This window comes from Dissoconium aciculare (assembly GCF_010015565.1).
Source record: "Dissoconium aciculare CBS 342.82 unplaced genomic scaffold K489scaffold_12, whole genome shotgun sequence".
In the NCBI taxonomy this organism is placed as follows: Eukaryota; Fungi; Ascomycota; class Dothideomycetes; order Mycosphaerellales; family Dissoconiaceae; genus Dissoconium; species Dissoconium aciculare.
The window spans coordinates 75,370-99,860 of record NW_022984962.1 but is presented as its reverse complement, the minus strand read 5'-3'; the positions used below and the strand labels follow the sequence as shown (position 1 = coordinate 99,860).

Genomic DNA, 24,491 nt, shown 5'->3' with positions numbered 1-24,491 from the left:
GGAGGAGGAGGGGGGCGAAGAAGAGAATGCAGCTGAAGCTGGGACGACGTGTGCTTCGGCTCTCCCCTGAATCGTGAATCCAACCTACTACCCTGGTCGGCCATCATGCATGCAGATGCACGCTGAAGATTGCCTTTCGTTCATCATCACTTTAAACTTTTCATCAATGCCAGGCACGGTTCAGACTCTATTAAGGCCTAATGTCTTCCAATTTCACGCCGCAATCCCGCGCACAAAATCTCCTGCGAGGAATCAGCCTGTCCGTCCTGAGATAAATTGATTGTCTTACCTGTAGCAGGCCGCCTTCTTGACCTAGTCCGGGCCCTCTCTTTTATCGTTGTAAAGATCAGGCCACCCAAGCGGACGCCAGCATGTCATCGAGTAAATACTGTAAAGTCCGTCGCTCTGCAGCCAATCTCATGCGCCTGACGAAAGACACCTCGATGCCGCTCGTGGGATCTCTCCATGGCTAGGCTTCGACCATCGCTAGCACCCCGCGCCAGCTGTACAGCACATTGGCGATCACATGAACTTACTCTGCTGCTCACCTAGGTAATAAATTGTCAGGCTATCATCGCTGACATCGGCAAAAACTGCATACGATGAAGCCATCGACTGAACTGAAGCTGGACCCCAAATGCCTTGCATGATTTAGTTACTTGGTCTGCGGCAATGTCTTTTAGCCCTGCATCGTAACCCATGTGTTTCGGATTATGCTGTCGAACTCGTGACTGCAAGCATTCATACACTATATATCCTGGACAGTCCTTGATCATCTCACTTGATGACAACCGAGATGAATTGACGTATGTGTATGGCAAACCTGTCGAGAATGCGAGTCTTGGCCTCGCGGAAGCATGTTCACCATGGTGCTGCATTTACGTCAGCATCAAGTCGCTGCGCGCAAACCCGATCAAAGGCGTTCAGTACGCACGTCTTGCACGTTGAGAACATGGTCCCTATGCATGAAAACCCACGCGGTCCATCGTTTCGATGCTGACTCGTGCATGTCTCCGACCGCTTTTCATCCGCAAAAGCAGGGAAAGTGAGACGAAGACTCGAACGAGTGCGACATCAACGTGCCCAGGTGACAACAAACGCTTCCTCGAGTCTCATAGCACAAGCTTGCCTCCAGAGAGTTTCCTGCCAGCGAACAAAGACTGATGATGATCCGGTCATAAGGCGTGCCATAACGCTCTCCGAGATGACCAAAGCCCAATGAAATGCGGAGGATCGCCGACTTTGAAACGGCTGGTACTGACTTGGCACTCCCTTACCACGAAAAATATGCCGAGGAACAAAGCGTGGATGACTACCCAGCTCCGCCACAGAGATGCTCCTCTCTGCACCATCCCTTGCATGTGTCGAAAGTATATCAGAGAGGCAGTTCAGGAGATGATGCATGTCACACTGGCATGCATATGTTACCCGCGGTCTCTGTTGTACCATGTCACCACAGCGTGCGTATACAGTATTCCTGTGCGAAGTCTTGGTATTCCTGTACAATCTAGACTTTGCACATGCGCCATGTGTGTACACACCACTTCTACACTTCAAAGAGGGAGAACATCAGGCAGATCCATGGCTCTTCTGGGTACGTGCGTTATGACATCCAGCCACGGGCGGGAAAGACCCTCCTCCACTTCTCTCCCCGTTGTTGGTTCATCTAATGTCGGTCGCTTCGGCCGACTGCTTCCGGTGAACCAAGATCTTTTTCATCCACGTGTATCTCTCACGCGCTCTTTCGCGTGACGAAAGGGAACGAAGAAGGAGTGTCAACCTGACCTACGCCAGCGTGATTCAAATCGAGAACGGAATGGGTTTCCTTCTATTGATTTTCCATTCGGCACCGCAGAAGAACCACCTTTCGATAGTCTGGCGACTTGCTCAATCTGGACACCCTCCACGCCCAATGTAGAACAGCTAAACCATTGATAGTCTCCCATCTATGGCCAATTCTTTTTTTCCATAGTCGTCCGCGAATAGACTCACAACAGCCTTTATCGACCGCCGCCACAGTAACCAGACGTCAAGATAAATATATTATGCTTTGAAAGTTGACCTTCGCGGCACAGTAGCGATCTCCGGTGGCATCATGAATGCTTTCAGTAACAAGCCCCCTTTTCCCGAAACGGAATTCTGGTCACACGTCTCGATTTGTCACACGAAATGTCATGCTGTGGCACAGGAAACTGTTGACAAACGTTCGCCACAGCTGATCACAATCGCATGCTCAGCAAGGTTCGCGCACGTGTTTGATCCATTGTATGCCTTGCGAGGGAGATGGAGAGATTCAGGGTCAAACTTGACATAATGACAACAGCTGGACAGCCGATATCTCGTGGTCCAGACGACTCTGGAAGGCCACACGACGCTGAATGGTTTCAGGCTGCGCCGAAGTCGCTGTCGCTGTTGTGTGTGATCGACACAGATACTGCCCGCTCGTCACAAAGCGAAGTGCTCCTCTACTTGCGACAATGAAGCCAAGTGATCACAAGGTTGCTTGATGTTCGGACCATGACGTCCAACCTTTGGGTGTCGCCCACTCAAGCACGCTTGAAATCGACTAACCCGCTAACAAGTCCGTGAATGTCAAGACTTCCGAGCTCCATGGATCGCTCCATGTTTATCATATCGCTCATCCATTGCGATATGCCAAGCGCATTCACACGATTCGATAGCTCGGCATCATTCTGGTGTCCTCGAGCGACTACCATCAGGTTTCGGGTGCTTTGAGTCCCTCCGGAGCACACCGCTGGCTGGCAATGGGCCGTCATCTTCCAATGTATGACTGTCTTTCGGAGGAGATGACAAGAACACCTATATTGCAGCATGGAAACTAAAGGCTCCGGGCCAGGAGGGCAAAAGTCGTTCGCGGAAAGCGCAATAGATCGTCGTGAAGCCAAAGCAAAATCCGAAAAAGAGTGTGGAAGTCCTTGTATCATATCTATACAACCGCTTCTTCGGGATTGACCTTGGTGTCATACTCTGCTCTTATTCTGCTTTGGCGTCATGGCCATTTAGTGCGCTGGCCGTGAACGAAGACTGTCACAATTCGCTCAAAGTCGTTCGCTGCTCGGCTTGGGCGACAACCTTGTCAGGTGAAGGGATATTCTGTAGTAATATGCCGTTCGATGCTCACCTGGCCCGCTCCATACCAACACAGTCTCATCTTGATTCTCTGATTGCTGATTGGAGGTGTATACCTACTGTGTTGCGTCTCCGGGATGCTTTTTGTCGTGGTGTTGGGGTGGACGAAGCCACCCAGTAACCCTAAGTTCCATATTTTCCAAGCTTTCAAGGTTCAGCGATGATCTCTGACGATGTACCGTTGCCGCCAATCCTGCGCAGGATTCGTACTTGTTCGTATATCAAAAGTAGGGCAGATTGATGATCAAGCTTGATGTGCTGTATGCGACTACAAGAAGGACATTCCTCTGAGAAGAGAGCAATGCGGCACAAAGCGTGTGAAGGACAGGCAGGCCCTGCATCTGATGCTACCCCAGAGTCGATCGATTCCGTAAACTTCGTCCAATGGAAGCACGGGAAACTCGAAAGGAATGTGCCTACAATACCTACGCAAGGGATGTAAGCAATCCTGTGGCACTGCAAGAAATACATAAGATCGTGTTCTCGTCAATGTTGTGACCGATTCGTTTTCTGCAATTCCTCGCGTCCTGTATTTCACGCGGCATCGCAGTTGCCTTACCTCATTATGCTGTACACATACCTCTCAGCCGCGGCGCTTCTAGCACAAGCCACGTTCGCTCTCAATGTGCCGACCTTGAAAGTGCCGGCATGCCCCAAAAAGGGAACCATTACTTACAACAAGACTGTACCTGATCTGGCCGAGTTTCCCAAGACCCAGGTCGATATTTGCTATGACGAGAGCTCCATCCAGCTCACCTTTACCGCTTACAATGAAACCAACTTCTACTACGACCCCAGCCTGGGCCAGAATGAAGCCATCTACAACTACGAGGTGATGGAAGCCTTTATCTACCAAGGCACAAAAGATCCCCAGACATATCTCGAATACGAAATCAACCCTGGCAATATCACATATTCCGCCTTCGTTTACAACCCCAGCAAGGTGCGCGCATCAGGCGCCGCCTTCGACCATTTCTACATCAACAACACGCAAACCGACGGCTTCACCGCGGCCACTACGCTCGACCGATACGCCAAGAAGTGGACATCATACGTGCAGGTCCCGCTGGGCATCTTCAACGTCGACAAGGGCGAGGCCAAGGGTACGCAGTGGCGAATGAACTTCTTCCGCACGGTCGTATCGCCGAAGACTTTCCCGAACCAACTTCTCGGATCGTGGAGCCCTCCCACAGATGCGCCGAGCTTTCATGAGACTCCTTACTTTGGACGCGTTACGTTTGTATGAATGACGATGGTGGTGGAGGGCGGAGAGATGTAGTGGTAGATATGTGCACAGATACATTTGACTGAAACCTACCTTTTCCAGATTCTAGCCTCGAGTGACGAATTATGATGTTTAATCATTGCAAGGAACACTCCGGTCGTGGTGATGCATAATACGTGTTGCGATGGGGATTGCGAAACCTCGGCGTCAACGGCGAAGGGCAAGTATGATAGAATCATACCGTGATAATTGTCAAGACCTCGGCAACCAGATCCACGAAGTGATGGAAGCTATTGATCATCACATGTGATCTTCTAGCTGTCAGCACTGACCACCAGGATCAGACTCATTGCTTTCCGGTTGGGTATGCCCAGGGCGAGTTCGAATGGTATTTCCGCGAGGTAGCAGCCACGGACGATGATGTGCTGCATTTGGCGGTACTTGACGAACGACCAATAGTTGTGGTAGTGGCGAACTCGTTGATCGGTGCTGTCTGGCCTGGCAAGAACGCCGATACGGTATTCAGGTTCGGGAGAGGAGCAGTGGTAGGCTGGCATAAGCAACCTTGCGGGTTTGATGCATTGCTTGTGATTGGTGGGCCATTGTGACACCATGTGCTTGTAGTGAAAGGCAGAACGGTGGTCGTTGGCGCTGCGGATGCCGGCAAGAATTTTGCCTTCACGAGAACTGGAATGATCGCACCCGTGGCGAGGCTGAATGATCGGTGGCCTAGTACGCTCAACAGCGAAGCGATCTCGCCTGGGATGCAGAATTAGTCTCCGCTTTGAGAGAATGGACTAGATGGTTTCCTGTACTTACCACTGTGAGAGGTCACAGAAATCCATGTATGATCGTCGTTGGTGAAGACGTCGTCCAATGCTTTGCGGGAGCGAAGTTGTTGCGCGCTCGAAGTCTCAGCCACAACACCGGTCCACAGCACATCTTGCTCATTGAATCCTTCCTCGAACTTGTAGGTAGGAAATGATTTGTGAATGCTGCTCCTGTTGCCGCGTCTGTCACAAGTATGAAGCGAGATCCCCTCGCGGAAGAACTCCTTGACGGTCGGAACAAATGGATAGTACAGCGGTGTTTTGAGGCCCGAGAAAGTAATGTTGGCAGTACGCAGGCATCGTCGCAATGGCGAAGTATAGTACGACTGCAAATAAGGAACCTTCTGGACGGCATAGCTTTGATTCCAGAAATTGTGTGCAATTTCAGCTTGGAGGACTCCATCCGGCGTCAGGTCTGCATCTTGCCAGGTACTCGTTCCGTTCCCGGATAGCTGAGCCCAGTAGCAATTCCAAGCAGGAGTACCGTAGAAGGATTCGGCCGCATTATGATATCCTTGGCCGTGTCTGCCTAGAAAGAAGACCTTGTACACAGTGTCCAATGGACTTTCGGCATTCAGGGCTTCAACCTGCAGCGCGAATTGCTGCCATTGAGTCAAATTGGAGGCAGATCCCACAATGGGATATGTAACATTCTTCAATCCGAAGTTGTTTTGGGTCTATGCGAGCGTCAGTCGGAATCATCCTCTTCAATACCAAGAATCAATGCCTCATACATAATTGAAGGTAGACGCATTGGTCGCCGGGTCGTCCTGCAGGAAATAGCCTGTGACGGCAGTGTAATTGATGTACCCTGCCTGTGAATGACTGAAGGTCGTAGCTCCGGCAACAGCGGACACGAATGAAATCGTCACAATGGAAGTCAACATGATCTATGTACTGTATTGTAGAATGCTCTTTGAGACTGATGAGAGGAAGTTTCTGTGAGAAGTGATCTTTGGGGGATCGGTTGTCCCAGTATATATACGCAGCGATTCGCTTCGGCAAATCCGTTATAATACGACATCTTGCAGAATCCTGCCTCGAGTCCTATGCCGTGGTCACTGTTTAGCAGGAATAACAAGCATTGAAGAAGCATGCTTAGGCATTATTATACGGGCGAGCTTTTCTCGAGCACCGTTCATACAAGCACGTGGTAACGAACGAAATGCGCCACGGCTTCGCGCCCAAATTGTCATACACTCCGAGATGATGATCACGTGACTATGAAATCATCAGAACGATCAGTGCATCTGGCGGGACATCGGAACTGCCCAGCTGGTGTTGAAGTGAGTAGTAACAACTAACAAGGCGGAAATCGAAGGCAAATGTCGGATAGCGGGCCTTGCTTTAGACATGTTCCGTAGTCCCTACCAGAGGTTGTCGTGTCGAGGTTCTCGTGATGTGCTGAAGGACACGCTTGAATTCTACACACAAACGAGCGAGAACTCATAATTCAGTGGTTCAAGAATCTCTGATCTTACGGTGATGACAATTTTCAGAGAGTCGAGAAGGGGAAAACCCGTGTCCTTGTACGCCATGCTAATTCGCGTACACGTACCTCGTATCCACGGCCATGACCTCCCCACAACCAGTGTTCCCTATGAATATAGGATAAGACTCGAAATCCAACGCAGCCACATAATATGAGATCCTGTTCCTGTCATTTGCATCGCAAGTCTGAATGGAATTCTGTAGGCTGCAAACTCCGCCCTCTCCAGACTGAAACGGATTCCAGACCCATGCTGCAGCATTCGAGTAGTCAAAGGACTTGACGCAGCATTCGTAGGCCGAGCGAAGAGAGTCAGATATTTGGAATTCCTGGTTCATCCCATAGAAGTCAAGGAATTTGTAGTCTTGTCCATTGGTCGAATTGTGGTATACATCCGCGACGTTGTCGGCAGTACATGCAGCGTATACCGTGGTAGGTATGTGGGTCACCGTCTGTGTAGGAAGGGTCACGGTTTTCGTTACGGATGTTGAGGCGGTGGTGACTTTGGAAGCATACTTTGTGCCTGACAAGGTCGTTACAGCCGTCACAGTCACCCTTGACGCATGTACAGTCACAGTCCGGGTGAAGGTAGAAGTGCATCGCGATGTGGAGATGCCTCTGGCATTAGCGGCGTCACGTTTCTGAGGGAGATCATTTCTGACCGTCGCTCCGGGAAATGAACTGCGGATTGGAACAAATCCAGGCGGCGTGGGAATTGTGGTTGTAGATGGCCCAACTAAGATGGTCGGAGTGGTGAAGATAATCACGGTCAAGGGCGTAACCAAGGGCAACGTAATCGCGCTTGCTATATCCAATGTCTCTGGAGAGCCTTATACAGATGTTGCCAAGTCCTTTGGAAACACGGTCGTCGAAGCACGGCCAATTGCGTAAGTCGTGGCTGGTGGTTCAGAGCCGGCGGTAAAGGTCACTGTACTAGTACTTGTCGTGCAGGCACTCGAAGACGAGGGTGGTGTATTTGCAGTCAATGTTGGACTCGGGATGCCTTTGGTTAGCATGATGGACGTAGTTCGCAAACACGTTGTGGTCGTCGTTTGCGGAAGTTGTATTGCGTTCCTGACCACGCTGTCCGCACAACAGCAGGCAATCCACATGGATGAGTAGACCCTCATGTTGGAGATACAGATGGGTGTAAACCGGAAGAAGACTCTTAACTTGAATGGAACACGGCGGACGCCGACGAATGAAATAGCTATATCGGTGATGTACACGTACAGTGAATATCACTTCATTGTGTTCAGTCATGTCGATGGAATGCTGATTTCGATTTCAGGGGGCTTGCGTAAAATTGACGCCATCAATAAAGAGGCGTCGGTCATTCCGAGCGGTGTTACTGTTTGCTATTGTCCGCCTTCAGCTGTGTTTTTCAAAGGTTCGAGCTTGATGTATACCTACCTTTGTAGGTAGCTTTCAGGGTCCTGCATAATTTTGTTCTGTCCTCGGCCTCGCGCTCGAGGGCATGCCATGTGATGATTGACGCTCAGCTGTGATTGCTGTTGTCACGATGATGTGCGGTCTGCCGATCCTTACCGTCAAATGTAAGGTTTGTGGGCGTTCGCGAATCTTGCCGACAACGTGTGTATGATACTACATTTCAGATTGCACCGTCCGAGCCATATCGGACCTCTGCCCCGAGTGCACCTCATATTCCAGCACCACGCGAGAGGTCGTCTGTAGGCCTTTCCCCTCATTACTGTTCCCCTGATTTCGCATAGGTCAAAATAGTTGAGTTCTGTTAGGGAACATAGGGCCTTGGTAGTGACAGGTGCCGAAAGGAAGGCATCACCTTTTCGAACTATATGTGTTGAGCCTGCAAGGCAGCTGTGTGAAGTAACATTAAGGTCATGCACGGGACTCACAGACCTTTGATCCCAATACCACAGCGCAACATTGAAAATGTCAAGGCACGAAGGACTGGCCCGCCGATCACCCGTTGTTCTCGCACGTGTTCGAAACCGTCGTGACAAGGTCCTTGTCTGAGTGAGGAATGAATTGAAGCTTTTCGGCCAGGCGGGATCTACTCCATCATCGACACGCAGGTGATTCTGCCCAAGATGTTTCCCAACCTTGGAATGCAACCTCCCCACGCCAAGGTCAGAAACCGTCGACCGTAAGGTCATTCTCGTGCTCGTTCTGGCCGCGGTCAAGACTTTCAAGGGATAGCACGGAACGCATAAGCAATGCCATTGCTGTATGATTGCGGGTTGCAAGGTGATCTAGACGGAAAGTGCAGTAATGACCATCGGCGAAAAGACGCCACGCTCTGTTTCCCCGCCCATTGGGTACCTATTCATGAGTACTGAAGCAAGCCCCCATTGACAATTCCCAAGGCGCGTGCGAGGTTTCGGAGCTCGCAGAGCAGCTGAACCGGGGTTTCTCCGATTGCGAAATACGAGATGCGACCTACCACGTGCCGCCAATACGAAATGCGAGAAAGGTTCATCATCATGCGTCTCTACACATTGAAGTATCGACCTTGTCGCGCCGAGATACGAAGACGATCTCCATGATGGAGTCACTATCTCGCAGCGATGAAGACATGGAAGAGGTAGCGTGGACATATAAAGAGCGCGATGAACTCCCTCTTTGCGCTCATTTTCCCAACTCAAGACCATTTGGAACTCTACGTTTTCACAGTTCATAATGCGGTTTGCTGCATCTCTTTTCACAGTATTCTTGCTCGAGGGCGCTCATGCTGGTGGTCATGCTGCCTGGGGCAATGGCTTGTCACCCAATTCTTGGATCAAGCCCTGGATTCAGCCTGGGTACGGCAAAGTGCCAGCGCCCCCCTCCCCTGAACCGATCAAGTTGACAACACTTCCACTGCCGCCAGTCATAGCAAATACGTCGACTGGCAGCTGCACTCTTGAGTTCAATTCGCATGGTACAGGTTGTACTGGGCGACAATCTGGATTGCAAGTGGGCAGCTGGATGCCTGATGGCAAACATGTACTTGCACATATCAACTTTATCGGCGCGCCTGCAGCGCCTGCAGCTGCTAGCATTTACATCGGACAGCAGGTGATTATCATCAAGTCTGACGGTACATTGTTTCCAAATGGTGATTCTTGGAAATGTATTACTTGTGGTGTCGACCCCAGCCACGCTGTAGGCGCAAGCGGGACTTCGCTGGATTGGTCGTATCCTCAAGCTTTCAGCGATGGCAAGCGTATCTTGGCAGGGACGTACATTATCGACGGTGGAGCTGATCTGACTGGTGAAGGATGCACGCCAGCTACCACATACGTCTACCCCATCCGCTTGAATGCCAAAGCTGACGGCTCTGGTAATGGTCAATTCATCCGTGAGTTACGATTACACCCAGATGGTGTTCACATCGGCATCAATGCTCTGGGTTTGAGCCCGGCCCGGTCGCTTTCCGAAGTTGGATACTATGGACGTCTAAATTTCAACCCAGCACCAATGACAGGTTTACCACTTGTCCCCAGGTATGACGTGATCAACGTGAGCCTCCTCTTGGACAATAGCGGGAGCTCTCCATTGTTTGCCAAGGGCAACGAACTCTTCTTCAATCACAGCTCCATCACCGTTGGAGAACTCCGCGGCTTTTCAGGAAGCGGCGACGAGCTTACCTACATTGGCTATCCTGTGGAATCTTGCAACATCGACGTATCCTCTGTCGACTTGCTCACTGGACGCGTTCGTCGTCTCACCTCGCACCCGGGATATACCGATCCTATCGAATTCTCGCCTGACGACCAATGGTTCGTCGTGCAAGACACCCGCGGCTCTGGACGCGTGGAGTTCATGGATGGTCTGCGTTGGCTTCCTCCTGTCGCTGACCAGATTACCGCCACTGCCTGCTCGTCAGTCCGAAATAATGGAATTCGACGATTCTTTCAACCATACCTGATCGATCGCTATGGAGATCGGGGAACATACTATGGGCAGAGTTTGAACCACGCGGACAAAGGTGTCGCGGGTAGTGGTGATTATGACGATCCCGAATGGAACGGCCAAGCGGATCCTTGGTTCTCGCCCGATGGTACAAAGATTGTCTATTGGCAGGCTAAGGCCATTCCTCCAGCCTGTGGTGGGAGAAATCCGTTACCTTGCTACAATTCAACCGAGCCTGGCGGCCGCACTGAGCGTATCATCGTCGCACACCTCACCTCTCGCAAGCCACTAAAGGCGCGCAAGATAAAGCAAGGGCCAGAGGTAATCCCATGGGCCATTCCATACGTCGCAGGTGAGCCCACGCCAAACCGGCCATACCCTCGCGAAGGCCAATATACACTCAAAGGTCGTGTCAGCGGTTACGCGGACGTGACGATCACAGAGAACGCTGCCAAAAATGGCATTCTCAGCACTGCTGTAGAACTCCATGGATATTCTGACGACGGCAGGGGCTGCATCGATGGCTTCCAGAACATCACCGTCGTGGTCGAAGGCATTACGCTGAACCATCTCGATTGGTACTCGGATCTGACGCGCACTGATTACCAAACGGCGGAGCAGTACACGAGTGCTGATGGTTTCCACATGTCAATTGATGCTACGTCGAACATCTTCTCTGCCAATGGGACTCTGATTACGACGACCGATGGTGTCGTGTACAGACAGCCTCTCAATGGAGCATAGCTGCGGAAAGTTCGAGATTTAGGGAACCAATTGCATAGCATAAGCCTTAGTGGAGAAGCAAGAGCCGTCGTCGTCTTGTCCTCCAAGGACTGTATTCTGTGAAATCGTCGACAGCCGGAAAATAACACGCATCGTACCCAAGGTTGAAGTTGTCGGTATGATTGGCTCCATTGGTAGAGATCCAGGCAGAATGTTCATAATGCGCCTGGTCTCCTGTAGGATTGGACGGTAGAAAGCCTGTGGTAGCCCATGATACTGAAGTGGAGAAGCTTCCGCTACCTATTTGGCCTTGAGCGGTGTTGGGATTGAACGAGACTATCCCAGTCTACTAATCGGTCAGCGCATCTGTCGGACTACGAGGGAGGAGTGGTGAAAAGATCGCGCACCAGATTGGCGTCGGCGAAGGGACCGTTGCATAATCGCGATCCCCCTCTGTGAACATACAGGCAGGGGGCCACAATTTCAGATGAACAATCGATTCCAAAACGGTCTTTCCCATGTTCACACTCCATTTGACATATTGCCCCTCACCCGAGGAGCGAGCGCCCAACTACCTTGAGCTCTACTCCCATCCGACCTTTGAACAAGTATTTCAGGCTTGACGGCGATGAGATGTTCAGAATTATTATTGACGTGCTCACGGTGCATTGACGGACTTCTCAATGTCCTGGAAAGGGGAGCCGTCCCGCAGCGGTCTTTCCCCGGATCGCAAGTTCGGTGAAGGACGTGCCGTCCGTGGTTGACGTAGTGCAATGCAACAAACCCAAGTACAACGGTACCGTACATGATTTCTATCATCACCTGCAGGATACTGTAGATTGTATACAATAAGCGACTCGCAGCCGGGCGTGAAATATGTACAGCACATGGGGGTCGTTGGTAAGTAAAGGCCCCGCAATGGCGAGTTCGAAAGTGTGGCGGATAAAGCACGTACAGAACGTATATTCCTACAGACCTGGAAGAGGAATGCTTCTCTCGGCCAACGTGAGCATGGGCATCCGCCATCTCGGCACGCGTTCGAGCACAATGACTCGTACTAGATGAGTAGAATCATGGATTTGATTCAGTCTGAGACATTTATCGCCGGAGGGCGCAACTGAACCTTATGGCGTCCCACAGACAACCAGGCTCAAATGCGGGACGATCAACATGCTTCAATGGCGTGTAATAATCACCTAAATATGTGTGTCTGCACGTCTGCACGCTTCTCAGACCACATATTCCAGGAGTAACAGCACACCATTCCCGCTTCAGGCGCCGACTCCAGGACCAGAAGAGCTGAGCAATAACTATGGCCGGCCAACACAGTTTCATGCTGAACAACCCAGGCTTATCGCTATCCATTTTCGGCGGACTGCTTCTTGTACTTTTTGTCGCCCGACATGTTTCACAAGCCATCACACATCGTCGACGAGCGCGTCGGCTCGGATGTGCCCCAGCTCCCCTTCAGAGCACTGGTTTCCCGTTGGGTCTGCCCAAAGTACTCGAGATGCTGAGAGCGGACGAAGGGCACCGCTTTCCCCAATACCTGCAGGAGGAGAACCAAGGCATCAAACGGAAGTTTGGACGCAACACGCAGACTGTGGAATCATCAGTGCTCGGTCAGCGACGGTTCATGACTACCGACCCTGTCAATGTCAGGGCAATTCTGGCGACGCAGTTTAAGGAGTTTGGGCTCGGTAAACCTCGAAATGATTGTCTGGCCTTGCTACAAGGATATGGTGTGGTGAGTACTCCTCAGCAGCACTAACACTCCGCATCCGTCTTTTACTAATGGCTGAAAAGTTCTCATCAGACGGCGAGCAATGGGAACATTCTCGAGCAATGCTTCGGCCGCAGTTCGCGCGAGAGCAGATCGACGATCTATCCCTGCAAGCTAAGCACTCCGAACAAATGATGCAAGCCATCGATGCAAGTGTGGACATCAAGACCGGTTGGTCACAACCTATCGACATACAGCAGATTTTCTTCCGCTTCACAATGGACAGTTCAACGGAGTTCCTGTTCGGTACAAGCTTGGACAGTCAGCTTGGGCCCCTCAATAAGTCGTCAGCCGCATATGATATTGATTTCGATGAAGCTGCTTTCGTCGAAGTGTTCGATGCGTCGCTTGACCACATGACGCGAGGCTTGCGGCTCGGGGCGTTTTACAAACTGGCGCACACCAAGGAAGCTAAGCGAGTCTGTGCTGTCGTACAAGGCTCCGTCGACAAGTATGTTCAGGCAGCCCTTGATCGTAGAGCCCGGGCCGAGTCCAAGCCTGGCGAGAAGCGACGATACATCCTCGCGGATGCGTTGGTCGAGGAAACCAAGGATCCAGTCGAGATCCGAAATCAACTTTTGAACGTCCTCATCGCAGGTCGTGACACAACAGCCTCCCTGCTAGGTTGGTTGTTCCTCCTCTTGGCCCGCCAATCCGAGGAATATAAACGCTTACGAGCCGAGACCCATCAAACTTTCGGCCCATATGAAGACCCAAGGAATCTCACTCACACTGGCCTGCGATCTTGCACACTCTTGCAGCATTGCCTCAACGAGGCGCTGCGCCTGTTCCCGCTGGTCCCTATCAACCTCCGTAAATGTCTCGTGCCATTCACCACACTTCCTCGCGGCGGTGGCCCGCTCGGACAGGATCCAATCTACGTGCGTGCCGACGACGACGTCTTCTACACGACGGTGAACATGCACCGCGACGTCGCTTTCTGGGGCGTTGACGCTCACGACTTCCGACCCGCGCGATGGCAGACAGTGAAGCCTGGGTGGCAATTCCTTCCGTTCAATGGCGGACCACGAATATGTCTGGGACAGCAGTTTGCAATCAATCAAGCTAGCTTTGTCATGGTTCGGCTGTTGCAACGCTTCGACGATGTCATTGGCGTCGATCTACCTGCGCCTGGAGAGGAGCTGCATCATTTGACGGTCACGGACGCTTGCGCTACTGGGGTAAAGGTGAAGTTGCGACGGGCGCAAGGTTGAATATATGAGCCGGTTATGTCAATTTAGGGAAGCAACCGCGGCAAAGCATCACGTGAAAATTCCGGCGAGAATGTCTTGCGTCAAATCGTTGACAGGAGCAGGATATGTCGGACCGTCTGCCGGCCGTAGCCGCACGGATATTGGTCGGTGTCTGTTTGGTCAATGATGTGGAGATAGGCGCGCAGGCCGATCTTGCCGGTGCGCATCTGCGTGATCACCGAGGACACTGCGCGGTGGATTCCCGGGTGGATGCGAAGCATGTCCCGGCCCGGACGCACCCCGAGCTTGAACAGCTCCCTGCCGTGCGGCGCTGTCTCCCATGACTTCTCCTACTCGGCCCTCATGGTCTTTCGGATCGTGTTCTTCATGGTCGACGTGAGGATCTTCGGAGGGGGGTTCTCGGTCGGTCCAGCTGGGGCTGACTCTGGTGGTGGAATGCTCCCGGCGGCCTCTTTCGCCGCCTTGTACGCTAGTTTGTTGCCCGCCACGCCGACGTGGGACGGAATCCACCGGGATTGAATCTCCTAGCCCAGATCGCGCAGTTGCTTATATGGGTGGACAACCTCTACGAGTATGTACTGCCATGACGAGGTCCCCGGGTTCTAGATTGCTTATATCGCCGCTTGGTTGTCGATGAAGATGGCGCTCCTACCAACGGTGTTGCTAATGGAGTGAATGTCGTGGAGCATACTTAGCGCAAGTGCTACGCCTCGCAGCTCCGCTATATACACGGTAGATGTGTAGATTCTGTCCATATAGGACAGCCGCCGGGTATAGATGCTATCCACTCGGGGCGACTTGATAATAGCTACGGCTCCTACATGTCCGTTAATTACACTTCCGTCTATATAGATCATAACAGTGTCGGGCTCGGTTATATTGTGCTCGTGTATCGCACGCTCGCTCGAGCCGGCGATGTGGGTCGACGGTGGTTCCCACCATGGCGGTACGACATGCGGGCGACGCACTTCGAGGCGTGCGAGCGGCAGTCCGTACTTACGTGCCAGGACACCAGAGAGGAGGTCCAGGGGGCTTCGCCCGTCTCCTCTCCTTCCGGTTCTTCGAGGTGTGGCCATGGTCGCGTAGAGCGGGCCGCTGCTGATGCGCAGTGTGGCCTCTAGGGCCGACTGCTCCGGCTGCTGTATGACCAGTAGCAGGTGGGCTTCGATGTCGACCGCGGCTCCGGCAGTCGTGCGGAACGCTCCGGTGATGATCTGCGCCGCTCGCCTTTGTATCCTTTTTATGGCGTTCGCCATTGAGTTCCCTCGTACGGTACCGGGGTTGTGCCATGCAGAGCAGCCGTACAGCATCTGCGGTACGATCATCGCCCGGTACACCCGTCGAAGGTTGACGATGCCCGTTCCCCATGTGGAGGATGCCAACGCGGATAGCGCCGAGAGTCGATTCGTGGCGGCTCCCTCGAGTGTCTCTCGCTGTGGTTCCCACCGCGGTCCATATTGAACATTGCAAGACGATGCCCTCCCGTGCGAGTAACACCAAATCGCATCTTGGATGCAGAGAATGCCGAGCGCAGCACGTCAAGTGCGACGAAACGCTGCCGATCTGCCGGCGATGCCATAGACAAGGCCGAAAATGCAGCCTGTCCGAGATCTTTGAGGCGTCACCGGGATCGTTTCTTGTAGTCGCACCAGGCATTGAGACCTCAGCAGCAAGTCAAGAGCCCCCAAAGGCAACCTCCCTCCGATGGCGATTGGGTCGGCCTTCAAGTACCCGGTCTCGTGCAATTCGAGCAACGGCAAGGAAACAGAGCACGACTTCGGCGAAAACAACAAGCCCAGCCGGCACGAGGACTCTCACGGTATTCGCCTTACCTGACTCCACACCACCAGCATCATTATCAAGCAGCGATAATGCTGTATCATCAACATTGGATGAACGCGCACTGCTAGAGCACTACATCTCCTCCACGGCACACTCTCTCACGGACCGCGACAGGGTACGTTCGATATTCCTCAACACCGCACCCGCCTTGGCGTCAACCCGCCCTTATCTCATGTCATGCATCCTCGTGATCTCCGGCCAGCACATACTCTCCCTCCAATATGGCTGCTCTGCTTCCTCCTCCTCCGCCTCCTCGTCTTCCTCGTCCAGCTCTGAAGCAATCTCATTACAAAACCGGCTCGTAACATACCAACATCGTTTCTTCCAATTTTACAAAAAAGAGCTTCACGACGCTTGGACTGTCGACGAAAGCATGGCGACCTGCCTTGGCGCGATCTTCCTTGTCATCTCATCTTTTGCAAATTTTCGATATGCCGACATTGACCGGCCCAACCCTCTGGATAAAGCCGTTGAAATCCTAAGATTACTCGCTGGCGTCGGGCACATTTTTTTCTCACGTTGGGTGCAAATTGAGCAGAGTGAAATGGGGGTGTTCCTTAACGTGTACACCACACCTAGTCCGGAGATCGTCCTTGATGAGGATACTCGCGCGACGTTGGCGGGGATTGAGGAGCTGATGACGATTGAACCGGCCGATACAGAGGCCACCTTAGGGGTATACACTCGAGCGCTGGCGGGATTGGAGACGGCATTCCGTGCGGCAGCAATTGATCCGAGGGATTTCGGACATCGACTAGGGTGGGTCAGGGAGTATGATGCACGTCCGATGGCGGACAGAGTGGAGGCGAGGGATGCGGTGGCACTGGTTTTGATGGCGCATTGGGCGGCGGCGCTCGCGGACTGGAGAGATGTGTGGTGGGAGCATGGGCTGGGAAAGGCAATTGTAGAGGATGTAGTGAGGTGTCTGCCGGAGAGGCTGAGAGGGTATGTGGCATGGCCGATCAGGAGGTGTGGCTTGTAAGTCGAGAGAGTTGCGCGGCGACCTTGATATAGAGGAGTGCTGTTGAAAGTGGGTTGCGATAGCCAAATCCTCAGCTCTATGAAAAAGTTGTAACCGAGAGTGGTAGCAGCATAAAGGGGCACTCAGCCATTGGGCAAGACCTTCGTATTGTGGGCGAGCCGCATGCCTCGGGTGCATTGAAAACATCGGATGGAAGGGAAGAGCGAAATACGGTGTTTTCGATGTCGTACACCATGCCGAAAGTAGCAATTTTTGGGGTCAAGTGGAGGTTGTGACAATTCCATTGTCGATCACCGCCGATCACTGCCGCTACCCAAGATCTTTTTGACCCCAACCTCGTCTTTGTGCACGCCATGCATCAATATGTAGCACACATCATACAACTGTTTCGAATTGCGGGTGTTCCGGTCTGCTGGAATGCCGGCATCAAATGCCTGGCGCATGTGCACCGGCTCCATGATATATTAGGACCCATTGTCTCCCGCTCGAAGTCGTCGCCATTGCTGTACCACATACTATCGAAGCACAGTCAGTACCACTGTCTTTGTCCTGTTCGCCACAATGGACAAGATGCCACTGTCCATCGCCGTGGGCGGGCTTCTTGTCACCTACTATGTTGCCGCTAATTATATCCTCCCTATGTTCACGACCCAGGCTAAATTTGTAAATTCGACACCATGGGTTGGTGTTAAGAAGCAGTGGTTTAGCAGGTATCGTGCCGGGATTGCCGCCGTTCAGGATACCAGTTCCCTCATGTTGGAAGGCTACAAAAAGGTGCGTCTGGATCACATCCATGCTTACAAGGATACTCCGTCACTAATGCAACCTCTGTAGTTTGGACAGAATAATAAGTTCTTCGTTCTGCCGCAATTCAGCCGCCCACCCTTCGTCGTCCTCCCGGCATCCAAGGTGTACGAGTTTCTTGCCATCGGCGATGATCGCGTTGATCACTTGACCATTGGTCGAGAAGACGTCGCCTATCAATATACTATGGATCTCAAGAAATTCCCAGGATCAGCCCACTTCGATGTAGTCCGCCGCCAACTTACTCGCAAGCTGCCGCTCTTGACTAACGACGTTTACGATGAGCTCGTGCTCTCAATGAAGCAAAATTGGCCTGTGGACAAGGAATGGGTTACCATTAACATATATCCTACCGTTATGAAAATCGTCAGCCAGGCCGCTAATCGTGTGTTTAGCGGAAAGGCTCTTTGTCGCAGCTCAGAGTTTCTCGAGAGCTCGCGCTTGTATTCACAAAACGTCTTCCGGGCAGGCTTCTTGTTGAAAATGGTCCCGAAGTTCCTTCATCCAATTACTGGTCCCTACATCATAGCGCCAGTCAACAAGCACTTGGCTATCTGCAAGAAAATCGCGACACCTGTTATCGAGGATCGCTTGCACCGCATGAGGACTCAGGGCAAGGATTACAAGCCCGAGGTAGAATCTCCCATGTGCAATCCTAGCCATCAATACTAACTCCTCGCAGATTGACGTTCTACAGTGGGTCCTCGATGACGCATTCGCGCTGGCCGACAAAGAACCATGGCGTCTTGAGGTTGACTGGCTGTGCCGTTGTTTGCTCCAGCTCAATATGGTCGCAATTCACACAACAAGCATGGTCACTACTAACACTATTATGGACATCTACAGCTCTCCAGAACGCGACGAGTACGTTGCTGGTCTGCGCGAAGAGGCCGAGCGCACTCTTGCAAAGCACAACGGATGGACCAAAGACGCTGTCAACGAGCTCCTCCGTGTCGACTCCGTCATTCGCGAGACGATGCGGGTTGTCGGACTTGGCGACTACGGTATGCCTCGACTCATCTCAGATCCCAAAGGCGTCACCCTCAGCGGAGGTCTGCATATTCCCTATGGCGTCCGCGTCGTTGTACCGACATACAACATCCAGACTGATCCGGCCCGCTTCGACAATCCTCTCACTTACGACGGATTTCGCTTCTCCCGCCCTCGTGAGGCTTTCAACACTACTGACAACTCGAAGATATCCGGCGACAAGGCTCACCTTGACAAAGTGCTTGAGTTGAAGAATCAGAGCTTGATCGTCACGACTGATGATTTCTTTACCTTTGGTGCTCAGCGCCATGCCTGTAAGTCCTACTGAACTCCTCATTTATTCCTGATAGAAGAATGAGCGAAGACGGAGCAGAAGCTTAACGACCTTCTACGTAACTAATCGCGAACCCACTTTCCAGGCCCCGGCCGGTTCTTCGCCAGCCAAGAAATGAAACTAATGCTCGCCTATATCGTTCTCAACTATGACATCAAGATCGAAGGCGGTCGTCCCCAGAACTTTGCCATGAACGGCAACAAGGGCCCCCGCGACGACCCCACGATGCAGATCAAGCTGCGCGCATAGTCGGTGGTGTTATCTGTCGAATGGTGCTATGACATGCAATACTTTATTTTGATGCGCACTTCTGTTGGGAGGTACCAGGCTTGAAGTGAGTGGGCCTCCCACAGATTGTTCGTGCACTCTATGGTAGTTAGGTCGTTGGCGATACCCAAACTGGATCATGCGACTGCTTCAGTAGAAGACTCATCGTGAGGATATATTCCAAATCACAGCTGAGCGCATAAATCATCACCTGCGTAGACCACGGATAGAAATGTGGGGCGTCAAGTAAACCATCTCCTGATAAGCCACAGATTGATATGTGATCCTCGAATCTCGTCGCAGATACTCGGCTTAAGATCCGTGACCAGCTCCCTGCCCTTGCAGCGGCAAAGTGATGTACCAGCTCTATGAGATACATCGAACTATGAATCTTTCGTCTAACATCGCCCGACTACGAGACGCTCAATTCCACAGCTTGTATGAGTTCTTTTAGGTGATCCGCAGTCCTAGTTAGCCATTCATAGGCAGGATTATAACTGGTCCAATTATAGAGACAGGTGACAAGTGGCCATTGTATTGATCAAGGATTTGCCAACTTATCAAGCTCACAACCTTCGTGTACCCTCGGCTATCACAGGCTACCACAACGAGCGTCAGCCGTTCCCGCCTGGTCTCGATTCGTTCCATTATCAAGATCTGCAGCTAGATCGTGGCGTGAAATAACAGCAGATTACCATCCCATTAGTCAAACTCCAGATTATCGATATCAATCTCCGGCGTCCGCTTCCGGATCATAATCCTCGCCTTGGAATTTGTGACCATACCGATCCCGAACTCCTGCCACTTGGCCTGCCTGGGATCTTCCATCTTCATGTCATACTTCATGATCATATGGACCAGCATGATCTTGACTTCGTTGGCGGCGAAGAATCTTCCTGGACAGGCGTGCCTGCATCACGTTAGCATTGCTCTTGTCGTAGGTCGACAATTGCGCTCGACTTACACTCCATGCGCGAATCCGAGGTGATCAGGGCTAGTAGATACAAGAAGGCTGCGGTTCTCTTGCCCAGGGATCTCTCTTCGTTTGAGGAAGCGAAATCCGTCGAATTTCTCGGGGTTTTCGTAAATATCTCCGTTCCACATGTTACGTGAGAAAATCCCAAGATGCTCGCCCTTGCGGATGAGGATACCATTGGCTAGCTTCACATCTGCGAGAGCTTCACGGTGCATAGACGCCATAGTAACAGGCTTGAGGCGTTGCGTCTCCTTGAACACGCTGTCGAGAAGACGAAGCTCGGTTAATGCAAGTTTCTGCCAGCCGTATTTCCGTAGCACGATCACTGCCTCCTCCCTCAACGGGGCGAAGAGTTCAGGGTGAGCGCAGAGGTTGAGGACGGTTTGGGTGAGCAAATCACTGGTGGTGTGAATTGCAGCGACTTGAAGCGTGATCTGGATATCGACTTCATCGTAAATCCGGCCTTTGGAAGATGCACGGAACCATTCAATAGCATCGTTCGGGACATCGGGCTTTTTGCCCTCACGCTCTGCTTTCGCGACGATAGCATTGCGTTCTTTGAGGACAGGGATCAGCTTCTTTGCGCACTCACGACGGTCGCGGCGGACCTTGCGACAGAGAGGGAGGAACCGCTCGACAAGATATTTGAGAGGCCAAGGGAAGAAACCGCAGATCATAGACGCAGTGAAGACATCGACTGTGAAAGAGACGGCGATCCGGCACCAGTCGTCGTCTTCGGAGAAGCGAGGCCCAAGGAAAATGCGTGACGAAAGACGTGCGACCCATTCTTGGAGCTCGGCCTTGGGATCGACTTCGCGCCATTCTGTGGGTGTTGGGCGTCAGCTAGTTGAGCAAGAGTTGGGAATTACAGCGCCGTCACTTAAGTCTGACTTACCGGTATTGTCGCCCCATGAGCTCTCCAAGCACTCCTTCATCTTGGTGGATAACTCGCGGGTGAATTTGGCTGGGAGGTAATGGTCAGAAGGCAACAGCAACGAGGAAAGTTCCTCGCATCTGCTTACGGAGAGCACGAGTCAAGCCCTTCATCACGGCGTCTGTGAGCATGTGCGATGGAGGAGCACGGAAGGTCCGGAACGACTCCAATTCGGAGTTGAAGTGCTGCGCACAGTATCCTTATCAGCTGGGGTCGTCCTCAGACAGCATATAAAATTAGCAAGGAGAGACATGCCGTGGTCGCATATTTCTCGAAGCTCAACTTGGGCTCGGCATTGACAAGATCGAGTTGCTCCGGAGGCAGCATCAGAACCGAGCCATTTTCGGTGTTTATGTTGAACGGGCCGTCAAATTTCTTGGTGCCTTCGACTAGAAGCTTCCGGGCGTTGAAGAAGTAGTCTTTCTTATGAGCAATCGAGTACCACGAACTGGGCTCATTAATGACGGGGTGGGCTGATTTGGGTTTTGACGCCGATCGAATGAATGTTACTATCACGAGAAGGGCCACACTGCCGGTGAGTAGCACCGTTAGTGATGGCATGTCGTGGGTCTTGACCGCGTCCGCCAAGGACTGGATCAAGTCTGCGAGTCCGCTCATGTCAGGCAATGACTGAGTGAAGGTCCAGTGCCTGTGGGTTGAGATAGAGGAGTGGAGATGGTGGTGGTGAATATATATTCCATAACTAGCGTTCATGCCACCCAGCGAATATGTTCGAGAATGGAGAGGGTACTGGGCTTGGGTCACCTGGAGACAACCGCCAGTGACCACATGGTGCTCGTAGAGCCCCCTTGCTATGAATGACACGCTGGCGCGATATACGAATTGACGAGCTCTGGGTGAGGACGTCGGTAATGCGACAATGGCAGCCTATCCGACAATACGCGACAGATGAGGAAATTGAGAAATGAAAAATATACACGCACCTGAAGAAAGTTGCCGGTTTGGGAATGGTATACGACAAGTGCGAAGGAGCCTCGAGCGGACCCACGGGGTGTTCGGATAGGGCTCTCGGACCGCCCTGTAGGCTATCGGGGCGCAAACTTTCCTTCTATAGGTGTGCCCTCCACAAGACCGACGGAGGCGCTGGCTTCGACTGGATGAACGCTTTTGCAAGCTCCATTTCTTACAATAAAAACTTTTCTCATCAACCCTTGTACCGAATGCCCTGTTCTGCGAAAAGATTGCATGTGACGAGGTCCGAACCTTCCCAGTTGCGAAACAGGTCAGAGCGTGCCTTCCTCTCCGGAAGCGCGCGCGTACTTCTCAAGTTCATCCTCATGATGAAGAGACTGCAACTCATTGCTTATCGAGCGACCCTCGGGTTCTCACAGGCACTGCCTGCTTCCGTACGCTTCAGACAACGTCTTTCCGAAGGTGCTCAGCGGCTGTCTCGTGTGGGCGCGAGTTCCTTCGCCACCAACGTGAGGATGTCACGTCCAGCATTTTCCATCAGCGACGGGGACTCGAACCCGACTCCGAATGGCATGAGCATCGAGGAGGAAACGCTCCCACAATATAGACCCGAAGATTTCTTGCCATTGCGCATCGGTGACATACTCCAATCAACTTATCGCATAACTGCGAAACTTGGCTTCGGCACGTCATCCACAGTTTGGTTGTGCAACAACATAAAGTAAGCCATAGCGTGGTCAAGCATCTTTATCGCTAATGACCCCGAGGAATATGCTTATATCGACCTCGCAGAACAAATGCATACTACACACTTAAAGTGTGTACAACTGGCGAGAGGAATTGCAAAGAGATACTCGCATCCAAGCACATTAAATCAATCCAGGCCGAGCACCCAGGCATGGAAAGACTGCGGACAGTGGTCGATGAGTTTGAGGTCTCAGGCCCTACGGGCCAGCACCAGTGTTTGATCTTTGAACCACAAGGAATTACGTATACGGACTTCCGCAGGCGTTTCCCCAGTGCAGGGATCAACAAAGTCCTTTTGCAGCAGAGTTTGCTCCTGGTATTACTCGGGCTCGACTTTCTTCACCAAGTCGGGATTGTACATACTGGTATGACCCGTTCTGCAACGTCACTTCGCTCTCACTGACTGATTATTACAGACTTGTCGCCAAATAACATTTTGTTGGGAGTTGAAGACCACAGTGTATTCCGGGCCATGGAGACGGTGCAACATGAGTCTGTCAGTCGCAAGCTGAATTCAGGCGAGCGCACTATCTATCGATCGCAAGCTCTGCCGGTCACAAGTGGTGCACTGATCATCTCTGATTTTGGTGCTGCTCGCATCGGTCTTCCTGGCCAGAGATTCGAAGGCGACGTGATGCCTAATTTCTACAGAGCTCCTGAGATCATCCTTGGAATGCCATGGGATTCGAAGATCGACATATGGTCTGTTGGCGTCATGGTCAGTACTCAAGTGGTTGAGTTCTTTGATATGTGTGCTCACTGGGACTTGTTTAGGTCTGGGATTTGTTTGAAGGCGGTCGCCTCTTTTATGCAACGCGAGGAGGCAATATCAGTGATGAGCAACATCTTGCTGAAATGGTATCGCTTTTGGGACCTCCACCGAAGTCGTTCTTGCAGCGCAGCGAAAATTGCAGCCGATTCTGGGACTCAGAGGGTGAATTTACAACGATCGGTGTCATGCCTGGCTACCAAAACTGACGAGCATAATAGGAAATTGGATATGTGAAACAAAGATTCCCTCCCAATCCTTCGAGACCCGCGAACAGCGACTGGCCGGTGAAGATAAGGCACTCTTGTTGGCTTTTGTGCGAAAGATCCTGCGTTGGTTGCCAGAAGAACGGCCACCAGCCGAAGGACTATTTAATGATCCGTTCTTGATACAATATCAAGGAGTGGAAAGCACCTGTACATAGCTTGGAAACCAGTCACTTGTTCTGTCGCAAAACTTTCTGCGCATCTCTGACAGTAGGTGACATTCGACTCTCTCCTCCGTCTGATACACTGAACGCGCAGATCTAGGCATGAGCCTCTTCATGAAGGTGTCCTTGCAGCTGGACGATGCCGTCCTGTAAACAGAGTCAGTTGTTACATTCTCTTCTGAGCATAGCAATT

The 24,491-nt window shown here is 52.0% G+C and overlaps 10 protein-coding genes across 10 annotated transcripts; 6 read left to right on the top strand and 4 right to left on the bottom strand.

The window, feature by feature from the left end:
- The first annotated feature begins 3,651 nt into the window (after positions 1–3,651).
- Positions 3,652–4,476, top strand: K489DRAFT_383278 (uncharacterized protein). The gene has a single exon (XM_033605560.1). It carries the CDS (start codon positions 3,716–3,718, stop codon positions 4,394–4,396), a length of 681 nt encoding a protein of 226 aa, XP_033456750.1. The 5' UTR covers positions 3,652–3,715; the 3' UTR covers positions 4,397–4,476.
- Positions 4,477–4,721: 245 nt separating this feature from the next.
- K489DRAFT_412423 (phosphoglycerate mutase-like protein) lies at positions 4,722–6,092 on the bottom strand (the record flags this gene model as incomplete). Its single annotated transcript, XM_033607929.1, has 3 exons — positions 4,722–5,134; positions 5,195–5,882; positions 5,940–6,092. 3 exons carry the CDS (start codon positions 6,090–6,092, stop codon positions 4,722–4,724), a joined length of 1,254 nt encoding a protein of 417 aa, XP_033456749.1.
- A 334-nt stretch (positions 6,093–6,426) lies between these two features.
- Positions 6,427–7,957, bottom strand: K489DRAFT_372961 (uncharacterized protein; the record flags this gene model as incomplete). Its single annotated transcript, XM_033603380.1, is given in 6 exon segments — positions 6,427–6,480; positions 6,687–6,744; positions 6,764–7,430; positions 7,462–7,592; positions 7,635–7,777; positions 7,928–7,957. The coding sequence occupies 6 exon segments, from the start codon at positions 7,955–7,957 to the stop codon at positions 6,427–6,429; spliced, it is 1,083 nt and encodes a 360-aa protein (XP_033456748.1).
- Positions 7,958–8,128: 171 nt separating this feature from the next.
- On the bottom strand, positions 8,129–8,945 carry K489DRAFT_57050 (uncharacterized protein). Its single transcript, XM_033608728.1, has one exon. The coding sequence runs from the start codon at positions 8,830–8,832 to the stop codon at positions 8,245–8,247; it is 588 nt and encodes a 195-aa protein (XP_033456747.1). The 5' UTR covers positions 8,833–8,945; the 3' UTR covers positions 8,129–8,244.
- A 410-nt stretch (positions 8,946–9,355) lies between these two features.
- K489DRAFT_390413 (uncharacterized protein) lies at positions 9,356–11,314 on the top strand (the record flags this gene model as incomplete). Its single annotated transcript, XM_033606601.1, has 2 exons — positions 9,356–9,413; positions 9,495–11,314. 2 exons carry the CDS (start codon positions 9,356–9,358, stop codon positions 11,312–11,314), a joined length of 1,878 nt encoding a protein of 625 aa, XP_033456746.1.
- Positions 11,315–12,626: 1,312 nt separating this feature from the next.
- K489DRAFT_325293 (putative P450 monooxygenase) lies at positions 12,627–14,290 on the top strand (the record flags this gene model as incomplete). The annotated part of the gene is made up of 2 exons (XM_033601823.1): positions 12,627–13,040; positions 13,100–14,290. 2 exons carry the CDS (start codon positions 12,627–12,629, stop codon positions 14,288–14,290), a joined length of 1,605 nt encoding a protein of 534 aa, XP_033456745.1.
- Positions 14,291–16,550: 2,260 nt separating this feature from the next.
- On the top strand, positions 16,551–17,210 carry K489DRAFT_383275 (uncharacterized protein). Its single transcript, XM_033605559.1, has one exon. The coding sequence runs from the start codon at positions 16,677–16,679 to the stop codon at positions 17,112–17,114; it is 438 nt and encodes a 145-aa protein (XP_033456744.1). The 5' UTR covers positions 16,551–16,676; the 3' UTR covers positions 17,115–17,210.
- A 474-nt stretch (positions 17,211–17,684) lies between these two features.
- Positions 17,685–19,491, top strand: K489DRAFT_324821 (putative P450 monooxygenase; the record flags this gene model as incomplete). Its single annotated transcript, XM_033601787.1, has 4 exons — positions 17,685–17,888; positions 17,949–18,551; positions 18,601–19,222; positions 19,328–19,491. The coding sequence occupies 4 exons, from the start codon at positions 17,685–17,687 to the stop codon at positions 19,489–19,491; spliced, it is 1,593 nt and encodes a 530-aa protein (XP_033456743.1).
- A 323-nt stretch (positions 19,492–19,814) lies between these two features.
- K489DRAFT_433857 (putative P450 monooxygenase) lies at positions 19,815–22,037 on the bottom strand (the record flags this gene model as incomplete). Its single annotated transcript, XM_033608539.1, has 5 exons — positions 19,815–20,419; positions 20,474–21,308; positions 21,381–21,449; positions 21,508–21,604; positions 21,645–22,037. The coding sequence occupies 5 exons, from the start codon at positions 22,035–22,037 to the stop codon at positions 20,212–20,214; spliced, it is 1,602 nt and encodes a 533-aa protein (XP_033456742.1). The 3' UTR covers positions 19,815–20,211.
- A 505-nt stretch (positions 22,038–22,542) lies between these two features.
- Positions 22,543–24,201, top strand: K489DRAFT_383271 (kinase-like protein). The gene is made up of 4 exons (XM_033605558.1): positions 22,543–23,073; positions 23,145–23,464; positions 23,516–23,817; positions 23,874–24,201. Exons 1-4 carry the CDS (start codon positions 22,601–22,603, stop codon positions 24,075–24,077), a joined length of 1,299 nt encoding a protein of 432 aa, XP_033456741.1. The 5' UTR covers positions 22,543–22,600; the 3' UTR covers positions 24,078–24,201.
- Positions 24,202–24,491: the final 290 nt, after the last annotated feature.

Coding starts and splice junctions, on each gene's coding strand:
- K489DRAFT_383275 (XM_033605559.1), top strand. CDS start 16,677: ATGGGGGTGTTCCTTAACGTGTACACCACACCTAGTCCGGAGATCGTC.
- K489DRAFT_383278 (XM_033605560.1), top strand. CDS start 3,716: ATGCTGTACACATACCTCTCAGCCGCGGCGCTTCTAGCACAAGCCACG.
- K489DRAFT_57050 (XM_033608728.1), bottom strand. CDS start 8,832: ATGACCTTACGGTCGACGGTTTCTGACCTTGGCGTGGGGAGGTTGCAT.
- K489DRAFT_383271 (XM_033605558.1), top strand. CDS start 22,601: ATGCCCTGTTCTGCGAAAAGATTGCATGTGACGAGGTCCGAACCTTCC. Junction 23,074..23,144: donor TGGTTGTGCAACAACATAAA/GTAAGCCATAGC, acceptor TCGACCTCGCAG/AACAAATGCATACTACACAC. Junction 23,818..23,873: donor TATGGTCTGTTGGCGTCATG/GTCAGTACTCAA, acceptor GGACTTGTTTAG/GTCTGGGATTTGTTTGAAGG.